This window comes from Schistocerca piceifrons, chromosome 1 (assembly GCF_021461385.2).
Source record: "Schistocerca piceifrons isolate TAMUIC-IGC-003096 chromosome 1, iqSchPice1.1, whole genome shotgun sequence".
NCBI classification, from domain to species: Eukaryota; Metazoa; Arthropoda; class Insecta; order Orthoptera; family Acrididae; genus Schistocerca; species Schistocerca piceifrons.
Window position 1 is genome coordinate 736,745,867 of NC_060138.1, and position 12,745 is coordinate 736,758,611.

At 37.9% G+C, this 12,745-nt stretch overlaps 1 protein-coding gene across 9 annotated transcripts in view; it reads right to left on the reverse strand.

Moving 5' to 3' along the window:
* The window catches only part of LOC124711466 (protein lap4), a 539,589-nt gene that overhangs the window by 230,397 nt on the left and 296,447 nt on the right, over positions 1-12,745 (reverse strand). For 8 of the 9 annotated variants that reach the window (XM_047241591.1, XM_047241606.1, XM_047241620.1 and 5 more), the window contains exons 11-13: positions 6,878-7,089; positions 2,619-2,729; positions 700-810 (exon numbers count right to left, since the gene is read on the reverse strand). In XM_047241591.1, the coding sequence (XP_047097547.1) occupies positions 700-810; positions 2,619-2,729; positions 6,878-7,089 (434 nt within the window). The remainder of the gene's footprint in view (positions 1-699; positions 811-2,618; positions 2,730-6,877; positions 7,090-12,745) is intronic. The other variant, XM_047241583.1, reaches the window with a different exon arrangement.

Below are 12,745 nucleotides of genomic sequence, written 5' to 3' on the forward strand. Positions count from 1 at the left end.
TTATCAATGCTCACCATGAGGCACGACAGTAATGAAGAAATCCTCCATGTATTTGGAAAAAGCAACTGTGTTCTCAAGACCTACCATAACCCCAACCTCACAAAAAGCTACAAATTCGGAAGAAACAGCCAAATGCTTGTGACAACAAAGATATAACCTTCAGAGCCGTGTTATTAGGATAATGAGGATGATGATGATGATGACAATGATGAAAAGATGATGCCACAGATGATAGCCTTTGTAGGTCGTATCAAAATGTAGACAAACAATAAATGGCATACAGTTAGAGTTGTTACAATGTTTCTTTTTAGACAGATACTTCGTCTCTGTAAAACAGTTCATAACTCTGATTAGCTGGAATAAATAATTTTTTCTCAAAAAGTCTCTTAGAGAAAGGGTGTCGTCTTGTATACAGGGTTGTTTAATACTTGGCTAAACATGGTATCCACCACAGAGTACTGTACCTGGTGTTTAAATCCTTGTGCAATTGGGCCCATGCCTGGATGTAAGAATTAGAGAAATTTATGATTACACTTTTTCTTCTGTTAATGCTAAATGTCAAATACTGTAAAAGGATCTGTAGGTAAACACATAACTAAATAACTGGAAGCAAACTGGATATTCAACGATACTTCCGACATAAAAGTTAAGTCTGTATCTTCTCTGCAATCATAGTTATTTCTTGATAAAAACAAATACCTCCTTGCTTTCCTCTTGATCTGATGCAACATTATTCTCTGCAATGGCATTTTGATCTTTCTGTTGCAATTCACTTTCCATCGTCTGCTTATCTCCTGGATGTTTTCCGTCCTGCAACATTAACATATTTCTGCTCAGCACAGGTTCAGCAGGCTTAATGAGTATCTTTTATTACATTTTCCTTTATCCTCTGAACTGAGACAAAAAAGGCTCTTTCCCTAACTGTTAGGTAAGTGAGATGTGCACATGTGTGCTTGCATGGTTCCCCGTTCCCACTCATTCCCCTCCCCAAAAACACGCGCACGACGCACACGCACACGCACACGCACACGCACACGCACACACGCGCGCGCGCACACGCACACGCACACGCACACGCACACACACAAAAGAAGAAGAAGAAAGAAAGAAAGAAAAGAGAGAGAGAGGTCATCTTATCTTCAGTGTCATCTTATACTTGGCTACAGCACGAGCGTGTGACCACCACCACCGCCACCACGGCAGTATTTGAGAAGAAAGGTTCCTCAAACCAGCAAAAGATATGATAAGATTGATGGAACTGGACTTTTCATAGATAAAGTATAAATGTAACTTAGCATCAGAGGACAAGGAGTGATAGCAAGCCAGAATGAGGTAACATACAGTGATATAGCAACAACAGCCAGTAACAGGAAACTGACGTTACTTACAGCAGAGCCAACAATGTGTGACAAAGATAGTCTGAAAGTAACAGTATAGATGACATGAATCATGGGCTATGGTGGAGAAAAATTTGAAAAAGGAATCTAAAGAAGAAAATTTAAGGTTAGTTGAAGTCGTAACATTAGAGTGGTACAGAGAGTGGAAAAAATTAATCTTACAAATGGGGAAGCCAACAAAAGAAAGATGAGCAGGAGGGGAGGGGAAGCCAACAAAAGAAAAATGGGCAGGAGAAGAGTACAAAGGAGGCAGAAAACTATGACAGAAATTAAATTTGGATAAATCAGCAGCAGAAACCAAGCACATGGTACAGAACATGTTCCCTCCTATTAAGTCATGAGATGTTAATGCTGAGGTTCAGTCACGTAAGAGCAATTATCAAAATTGTTAACATCCATCTTACAGAACAGGATAATGTGTATATTGAAGGTGATGGGGAAGGGTAGGGTGTAGTGGGGTGGGGGTAGGGGATGGGAGGGGAGGAAATTAAAAGAAGGGAACTGCTGATATCAACTGAATTGAGACTCAGTGGCAACGAGTGAAAATGTGTGCTGCACGAAGATTCATACCTGGTATCTCCTGCTTACTAGGCAGTTGCTTTAACCACTGTGCCATCAGGACACAGCGTCTACTGCAATTTTGAGAGCTATCTTGGCATGCCTCCTGGCCAACCCACACCATCACTTATACATAGTCCCTGTCCCTGTCCTCCATGCTCACTACTTTGGGACTCCCACAGGAGGTCGAACATAATTGTGCATCAGTACTAGAGTTAATTCATTGCCCATTGAGGTAAATCCATTATACAAATGCATGCTGTCTGTCCTTTAGGACATGTCCAAAAGAACGAACACCATGCATTTGTATAATGTGTGTCAGACAACAATATAACCATTCAAATCATGTTATAATGTGTGGTTTGGTGAACAAGTAGGCTACCGAAACAACTTACACCATAGTCATATCCCTGGTTTTTCTTTCAGTACAATATTAGTCTTTTGTAGAATATGTGACTAAAAGATTATGGAAGACAAGAGAAATTCTCTCTATTTCATGAACTTGGAATGCAGAGGATAACAGTGCAGATGCCACAAAATGACTTATGAAAACTTCTAAAATTCACCATGTGAAACTTTTGTGACATCCTGTAATTCATAGGGTGCCAACACATACAAGGGAGAGTTGCAGAAATATTAATTAAGAACAAAAACAATACTTACTTCATTCTCATGAGGCATTTTTCCATCTGGCAACTTTCCTTTGGCAAAAAGTTTATGGGCCTTTGCTTTCAATTCCTTTGGATGAGGAGTATTCTGGCGTACAAATGGCGTCTGAAAAATAATATATATATTATATAATAATCTCTTGGTAGCAATTATTCTGATTGGCAATGTAAAAATTATAAAAAAACATTAATTAAGATAAACACAAACTTCAAAAGGTTTAAAATCACCGGCTGTTCAGAGAGATCTTACAAAAACACGCACAGTTTTCCAGTGTGAAATCATTGGTTTGAATAAACTGGTGACAGAAATAATGATAATATCTAAACCAGGCACACGATCCACCAAATGGCCTTAAATATTTGAAAAGGTTGTGTTCAAGTATATTCTTAAGCATTTGACTGCAACTAATATACAGTCCTAGTCACGGCTTGGGTTCCTTATGGGTTCCGATATAGAGAAGCCTATTTACACGTACAGTGAGAATGTACTTAATTTTTAGATAACAAGTTAGAGGCTACTGTCATTTTCTGTGCCCTGTCAAAAGCCTTCGACTGTGTGAATGACAGCATTCTCTTAAGTAAATTAGAATCTTATGGTGTCACCTGCAGTGTTGTGAAATGGTTCGAGTTTTCTTAACTAACAGGAAACATAGGGTGCCATTGAGAAATACATGCAGAATAAGCACTCAGTCTTGGTCCGATTGGGAATTAGTTACATGTGGCGAAACTTCCTGGCAGATTAAAACTGTGTACCTGACCGAGACTCGAACTCGGGACCTTTGCCTTTTGCAGGCAAGTGCTCTACCAACTGAGCATGATAAATTTATAAAAATTCTTAACTATGTCTCATTCTGAGAGTGTTTTAATTCTGTCAATATTAGCAATTCAGTTTATAATAATGTATTCACATATTTTGACAACCTTTGGACAAATAATCAGGGAAGTGAGTATTATGATCTACGTTTTTTATATTTTACTTTCTGACACGTTCCTCACCCAAGAGAATCACCTAATTTTTGGGTCTTTGGAACAAATACTGAATCTAATCTAATCTAACATAAATTACTCTGTGTGTGTGTGTGTGTGTGTGTGTGTGTGTGTGTGTGTGGGTGTGGAAAGGGGATGGGGAGGAGATAGATAAATACAAAATACATAAATAGATGGGGAGGAGGAAAGGGAGGGAGGGAGGGAGGGAGGGAGAGGGAGAGAGATATAGAGAGAGAGGGAGGGAGAGGGAGAGGGAGAGAGAGAGAGAGAGAGAGAGAGAGAGAGAGAGAGAACTATTCCACAGCAGAGCCATAGAGCCACTGTTACTTTATTTGAAATAAACACACAAGAGAATGTGCCCTGGGCACTGCTCATTTGAATCGGAAAATCTGAATGCAGGTCAGACACAATGAACGTTTCGAAGGAACAAAGCCGTGCAATAAAATAGAAAACTGTGGGCTGTTACTCTCTTTGCAGTTCATTGTTTGTCTCCCTCTGCTCAGATGAGGTAAAGCTGTAGGAAGGCGAAGTTAAGTAAAAGAAAAATTGGGATTTTACATTCTGTTAAAGATAAGGTTGGTTAAAGGGATGCAACATGAGTTCAGATTTATCAAGAACGGGAAAACAAATTAGTTACATCCTTTAAAACATTCCAGCTTTCACCTTAATCAATTTAGTGAAAATAAGAAAAATCTAAACATGCACGGCCAGATCAGTATTTGAACCTCTCACCTAATTTGAGTCCACTCTGCTAACCGCTGTGAAACCATCTCTCTGACGAGACTGTTTAAAAAATACTTGTACCAACCATAAATGAATATCTTGCGACTGTATACATCAGATTAACTGTGGCTGCATCAAATCACATTAAAAGGGAGCAACAAGCATCTACAAAGGAGGGAAGCATGAAAAGTTGGAGGCTTGTTTCTGTGAGTATAACAGAACAAAAACAGAAATGTTGCAAACTCCTAGCTGGCACACACACTAAGGAAGCTGCCATACAGTGTGAAAATTATTTAAACTGACAAACTCTGGGAAGTTGCACAAGGCACCGGAACAAATATTTGTCTCTAATGTTATGTCTCCCTGCGGGTTTTTTTTGAACTGGCACAGAAAGTTCTCTCAGGATGAAAATTAATTACACTAAGGAACTCTCGGAGATAGCAAGGTACAATGAAAACATTTTTTCTAGTAATGTTTGCCTGTGAGGATAAAAAAAGAAACAGACAAAAGTTTTAATTCTCTATTATCAAGAGACAAAAAAAATTAACACAACACTCTTCAATTACAGTAAAGGTTAAAAAAATACTCTACTGACTTGTAAACAAAGGTTCCACCAGTGGTCATGTACTGTGTAACTCAGATTAAGACTGCAGGAATGTTCTTAATTCCGGCAACTACTGCTACTATCAGGGCAACCAAATCATCTTCTGATTCAAATGGGGCTTTGTTAACCAGGTTGTAAACGTCTTGACAAACAAAAATGTTCAGAGGGGGTCAAATCAGAGAATCGAGTAGGCCATGGTATAGGACCACCAATACAAATCCACTTTTCTGGAAACTGTCAATACAAATCAACTTTTCTGGAAACTGTCAGTTCAAGAACTGAGGCAGGGGACAACCAAAATGTGCCCGCACCTCTTCATGCTGGAACCACATGCACTGTCTTATAGGGAGTGACACGTCATCTAGAAACTCTGGTAATGCTCTGGCAGGGATATTGTAATAATGTCTGTCATTTAATGACCTACGTAGGAGATACGGCCCAATCAAATGGTCACCAACAACATCTGACTACACATTCACATAGAATTGCAACTGACTGCAAGTAAATGTGGCATGTGGACTTTTCTGGCTCAAAACATGTGAATTGTGGATGTTGGAAACACCAACATGCCCAACCATTGTTTCATCTGTAAACAGCACAGAGAACGAAAATATAGGATGCATCTGACATTGTTCCAGGTATCACTGCGAAAACTGTGCTCCGAGTGGATAATCATCTGGTTCCAAGTTGTGCATACAATGTAAATGAAATGGATTAACAACTGCTCATGAACAAAGTTCCTTACGTTTGTGCCCATGATATGCGCAACTGCACAAGTTCTGAGAGCAATTACACCCTCTACCAGATTAAAAAATGCTCACAGGTAACTGTGACATTAGAGACAAAATTTTTGTTTTGGTGTCCCATGCAACCTCCCAGAATACATCAGTTTAAATAATTTTCATCCTGTATAAATCATGAGAAACTGCTTGAAAACTTACAGAATCTCCTTTCACAGCACAAACTATAAACATACTTCAGCCTAAAGATTGTACAGATAAAATTAGGCAAATAACAAATTATGTGGATCCTCATAAGCGGCCATTCTTCCCACTCAAGCTGTGTATGGAATGGGAAGAAATTTTAATATATGATACAATAACATGTACCCACTGTCACATACTTGATAATGATTTGCTGAGAATAGATGTAGATGCATGACCCAGATTAGTCCTTCCTTTTATTTTGCAGACAAACTGCAAAAAGGATAGTGAAACTAGCAATTTAGCACTCTTTATATTGCAGGTCAATAGGCGATTCAAGGAAAAAAGGCAAGTGGTCTACAAAATGACAAGCATTGTGCAAATTTTTCATGTTCTGTCATGTCTGCAGCTGCCTGCACAAACACTTGTCACACTTTCTTGTCATGCTACTGTACCTAGTCAAGTGTTCTTGTTAGTGGAAGCCTCCTTCACATGCAAGAAAATGAAATAAGAAACCTACGTCTTGATCAAAAACTTTACCTGTCTGGATACTCAAAAATGGAATACCATTTTATAGATCAACATCTGTAAAGAATTTTTTTAAAATACCTGAAGTGCTGCAGTCAAACAAAGCTCTAAATTTTCGTATGAAAGTGCTCTCTGAAAGACAATTTGAAAGAAACAACAGATTTCTAGCCAATCATACATTTTACAACATTTGCTATTGATCTTATGGACTTACAACATTAATAAACTGCAAGCAATCCTTCAGTACAATACACAACCACATAAAGTCCATCTCAATAGGGAGTTCAATACAATAGGCAAACACATAAAATCCAAAACCACAATGAAAGATTTAGAATTAACGCAGGGCTGCTTACTGTTTTTGAAGTTGCGTTTATTATGTTTTGTATCATCTTTCTCAATATGACTGTCGACAGCTCATTAGTGACATTCTAAATTTCATAAACTAAACACTATCAGACTTTTTTTATCATAGAACATGCTCCATACCTCTTTATTCAGTTCAGTGTCCAGGTCTTCTGTAAATTTGACAGAGTGCGCTCTAGACTTTTCTCGTTCCTCCCAGCCATCATCATCACTTTCCCGTTGATGATCTGGTGGTGAGACAGAAGCCATGTTAGCTTCTCCATCACTCGTCTCATTAAGATCCTCACCACTAAATTTAATACCACAACGATACAATCGCCCATCATAAAAAGCGTCTATAACAAAGAGACAGAAAGAGAAAGGAACACAAAACATGACCAAGCATTGCAATGTGAGCAAAAGCAATCAAAATGTATGAACATGCAAAGCTAATTTGCAGAAAGGCTTCAAAAGCTAGTGTAACAAAAAAATTAAATGTTTACATTTCACATACAGAAAGTTCTATATCTATGATTTCTTAATTGAAGCATATACAACCTACACTATAATTTTATGGAAAAGGCAAATGTAAGACACAGATGAAGCTAGAAATTGAAAAGATTTGATGCTTAGGCACTGTTTACAGACTAATTTATCTTGTGAAAGAAAAATCACCTGGATTGACATGTCAAGTGTAAGAATCAATGCTAAATTTAGGCTTTAGGTCTATTGGCCATACTTTCTTTGAATCTGATGGATGGAAGGAAGGAAGAAAAGGAATAACTATGTTCCGTCACTGATGTACCACATCTAAATTTAAAAGTTAAATGAAACTATATGGTTCCAAAGATCTTTTCAGGTCTCAAACAGTTAGTATGTATATATGCAGACACAATGAATTAAAATTTGTACCAAGGCCCAGATTCAAAAACAGGTCTCCTGCTCAGTATGCAGATGTGCTCACCATATACTACATGGGCACAGTGGCTTTGCACAACTGCATGGACTACCCTAGCACACCTCTCTTCTCAATCCAAATTCCTGTTCACACCTCAGTCCATTTGGTATTCTCCTTAAAGTCAAATAGCATTGCAGATGCTCTCAAACTGTGCCAGAATCCCAGTGCAACATTGAATGAAACAGGTCATCCTGCCTGAAACCCAAGTGTAGGTGTTTTAGACAAATGACACTATATGGTTCCACAGACCATTTCAAGTCTCAAACATTGAGTTTCGTTCAATGTTGAAGCGCTATTCCAATATAGCCTTATTCACCAACTTTGGCAGCCTGCTCCCCACATACTCCCAACATATATGGAAATTTGCAACTGGAACATAACCAAAAGCTCAAGGGAGAGGATATGGCAGCCGTACGTGAGTATTTTGTAGAGCACATAGATTTGTACTACATGGAAGGAAGCACTTCATTTGGAAAATGTTGTATGAAGGTGGTGGTTTGACGCGGCTCCCAATGCAACTCTATTTGTGAATAAACACTGCAATCTATATCTTTACTGAATCTGCTTACTGTTTTCATCTCTTGGTCTCTCTCTACAATTTTTACCATCCACAATTCTTCCCAATACTAAACTGGTGATCCCTTGATGTCTCAGAATGCATCTTCTCAACCAATACCGTCTTTTGGTTAAGTTATGCTACAAATTCCTTGTCTCCCTAATTCTAATCAGTACCTCCTCATTATTTAAGTTATTGACCCAACCAATCTTCAGCAGTCTTCTGTAGCACCACATTTCAAAAGCTTCTATTCTCCATTTATCTGAACTGTTTATTGTCCATGTTTCACTTCCATACATGGTTACACTCAGGACAAATACCTTCAGAAAAGACTCCCTAACACTTAAACCCATATTAGATGTTAACACAATTCTCTTCTTCAGAAATGCTTTTCTTGTCATTGCCAGTCTACATTTTATATCCTCTCTACTTCAGCCATCATCAGTTATTTTGCTGCCTCAACAGCAAAATTCATTGTTATTTGTAATCTAACTCTCTTGGCATCACCTGATTAATTAAACTACATTCCATTATCCTTGTTTTTCTTTTGTTGATGTTCATGTATGGTGACCAAAATGTGGACTACGTCCAAAATTAAGTGTGTTAATATGATGAAGAGAGCCTTTTCTGGGTGGAAAGAGAAATTTTGCCCTTCACATTCTTATGTTCATTCATATTACCAGTGTTGCTTTTGGACACAAGAAGTGACTGGAATGTCATCCAAAAACCATTTCAATTTTTAAATGGACAACAGAAGACTAAACCAGTTCAGACTCTGCCACAACTGATGTTCGTAAAATATGGAAACAAACATGTATACTGAAACTTCCTGGCAGATTAAAACTGTGTGCCGGACTGAGACTCGAACTCAGGACCTTTGCCTTTCGCGGGCAAGCGCTCTACCAACTGAGCTACCCAAGTACGACTCTCGTCCCGTGCTCACAGCTTTAATTCCGCCAGTACCTCATCTCCTGTGAGGACGGGATGTACCTCATCTCCTGTGAGGATGGGACGAGAGTCTTAACTGGGTAGCTCAGTCCGTAGAGCACTTGCCCGCGAAAGGCAAAGGTCCTGAGTTTGAGTCTCGGTCCGGCACACAGTTTTAATCTGCCAGGAAGTTTCATATCAGCACACACTCTGCTGTAGAGTGAAAATTTCATTCTAGAAACATGTATACTGTCTGATCTCGCGTCATATTGCACACGATCCATTGTTCAGGCATTTCCCACATGAAACACAGAAGCCAACTCATTCTTCTTTTGACCTGTGAAAGAGCTCACAACTGTTCTGTATTATTTTAGTAATGTGATTCTTATGCCACAAAAACTCATTATGTTGCTGATTCCAGAGCATATCTGTTGGTGCAATGCAGCCACATTTTTGTTAAGGAATATTATTTGTACTAATAGTAGCATCTGGAATGTTCACGTATGTGACCGCAAATTTATTTGTTTATTTACTTACTTATTTATTTATTTTGCTCACAGTCTAACAAAATACTGAAACTCTTAATTAAACCTGAACTACCCCCTCTTTCAGTGTTTATAACAGGAAACAGTAACGGAGGAAGCAAGTATTTTGCAGACATTATCTATGTGTAATGTTGTTCTTTGGTTTTACAGAACAAGGAAGGGAACTCGTGCCCATTAGCCATCAGAGACAACACTTCTATATAAAAATGCACTGCCTTTCTTGAACTACAGGAGAGATGCTTTTAATCAAATATTTGAGAACTGCCATCCAAGATAAACCTGAGAATAATTTATCACTTTCCCTTTGGAAACTATACTCTAAAAAAATCAAGAACCCTACTGTAGCTGTTAAGACATCCAACAATAATTCACAGTGACAAAAATTTAATATTTTTTCCAGTTTTGTAATTACACTTGTGAATAGCTCTATGTTATAGTAATATGCCAAATACAAGAATCATAAAAATTGCATGAAAAACAAGACACGAACAGATGAGGGGGTATTTTAACTGGCAGAAATACAAAGGAATAACTTAACAAAAGAATGAAGACAAAACTTTTGAATTTGTTAGATGACGAGAGGATGGAAAGAAGGTGAGATGTCACACGAACAATGTACACAGTAAAAGTGGGAATAGATACAGAAATAAAATTTAACACAACATCAATCTTCTCCATTCCATGACGCTGAAACATCTTGCCTTTGTTTCCATCTGCATTTAAACTACATAGACATTTCATAATTTCTCCCGACATTATTTATGTGTTAATAACTGCACTAAATTTTGAAAATTATTACTACCAGATGCATTTATCTGCTGTAGCTGCAGTTATTGTTGCTTCACTACTCTCCCACAAATACTGCCATATATTCCAAGAGCACCTGTGTGATGGAGAGAGAGATTGCCTCATTCAGCAGTATACTAAGAGGGCTGAGGCCCTGATGTTGAAGTTCTGGGCCAACATCTTCATTTTGTCAAAATCTATTGAGTGTATACTGTTCTGCAAGACTAATGTGCTAGAATGTCCCATATATGTGTGTAGTTTGTGTGAAATGAAGTATTATTTCGAAGTTATGACAATTTGGTCAATGTATAACAGACTCCAGTCTCAAAGTAAGGTCTTGGTACACAGTCCACAGCATCTTTTACAAAATATCCTTAATGATCTAGCCATGTTAACTGTAAAGGGTGTTTCAACATTCCAACAATGACCTCAATCATCTTCATCAGGAGTAAAACTAATTATTGCCACTGCTGTTTATGCTGCCGTAAGTTTTCACATACAACTTTTCTCAAACACAGGGCTCAGTCCAGCAAGTGTTTCCAACTACTTTCCAGCAGGAGATTTCTCTTCAAATTTTATGAAATATTGGCATGATACTTCAGTTCCTAACACATATTTCTCAACAGAAAAATAGTAATTTGGAAGATCAAGACAACTGCACCACTGTGATGTCTATTACATTATTCTGTAAACAATTAAATAATTGGCTTATTCTTCAAAAAGAATCAAGAACAATGACAATACTTCAGTCTCTAGCTGATGGAGCAGGTATAACTCATTATAAAAATGTTAATACCAGCACTGCAAGTAATTATTCTACAATATCTATGAAAGATTAGGAAGCTCTGAATGTTACAATAAAGTGGCATGTCATAACAATGGATGAAACCTGAGAAGTTAAAATAGAAGTTTAACTACATCAACAATGAATACTGCTGGCAAAGGCTTGTCAGTTTAGTTAGGTGGGTGTAGCATGCAGCAGCATCAGGCATATGAAAAGTATATTATTTGAAGCAAGCTCATGAAGTGAAATAGAAGAAAAACTTTTTAAGATAAATTACCAACACACTGAATTGCAAATTATGAACAGGAAAGCAAGTTTCTCATTTGTTCTGGGGAAATAATTGTCATACTTGTGTAAAGACCAGAAATCAATAATGAATAGAACATACAAGCAAAACACAAGAGGATGTGTATGAGACCAAAAGCAAGAAAAATTTAATAACTCTTTAGCAAGCATGTTAGCATGTCTTTTACACAGAGAGATTACTGACTGACAGAAACAAATAAATAAAATAAAAAAGATATTAATTCAGTGGCTGTCCAGACCTTGACATGCGCTGGAGTTACCTGACTGAAGCGTATCGCACCTGAACTGCTAACACGAACCACTAATGAAACTACAAGTGCTGCCCCTTCCCGCCTCCCTCATTTAACAGATGCATTATGACTCTATGACTCCATTTTTCCAATGTAGGAAATTTATAAAATGTAATCCACTGGGTTGTTGATATGAAACATCACGAGGAGAGGTTTTAAATACAAATTACAGCTGCACCCCTAGACAGCATTCCAGCAAAATTTTCAGCATATTGAGAAACAGTGTATATGAAATATATCACAACTGTATAGAATTAAACAATGGAAAATCCAGGATGGAATGTAACAATACGGGAGAAGGAAAGTTGCTACTCACCATATAGTGGAGAAGCTGAGCCGCAATAGGCACAATAAAAAGATTCTCTCTCTCTCTCTCTCTCTCTCTCTCTCTCTCTCTCTCTCTCTCTCTCTGCAAGTGTAGTTTCAGCTCTCTGAGACTGCAGATGTGTGCAAGTTGCGCTTGCGCGAGTGTGTGCGTGTGCGCGGGCGTGTGTGTGTGTGTGCGCACGTCTAATGCTGACAAAAGCCTTAATGGTCGAAAGCTATGAGTGTGTGAATCTTTTTATTGTGCCTATCGTAGCTCAGCATCTCCGCCATATGGTGAGTAGCAACTTTCCTTCTCTCGTATTGTTACAACTGTATGGAAGTACTACTAAATATACCATACATCTGAAACTTCATAATACTGTAGGAACTTAAAATATTTATGCGATCTATCAATGCTTTAAATATATAAATTATCATTTTTTAAAAGTTATTTCCATACTGTAATTGCAGATTACATCCAAAAGTAAATAGTTACTGAACCCCAGCAAATTAAAATATGCAGATTAAGAGGGCGCAGAAATATGTTGCTTCAG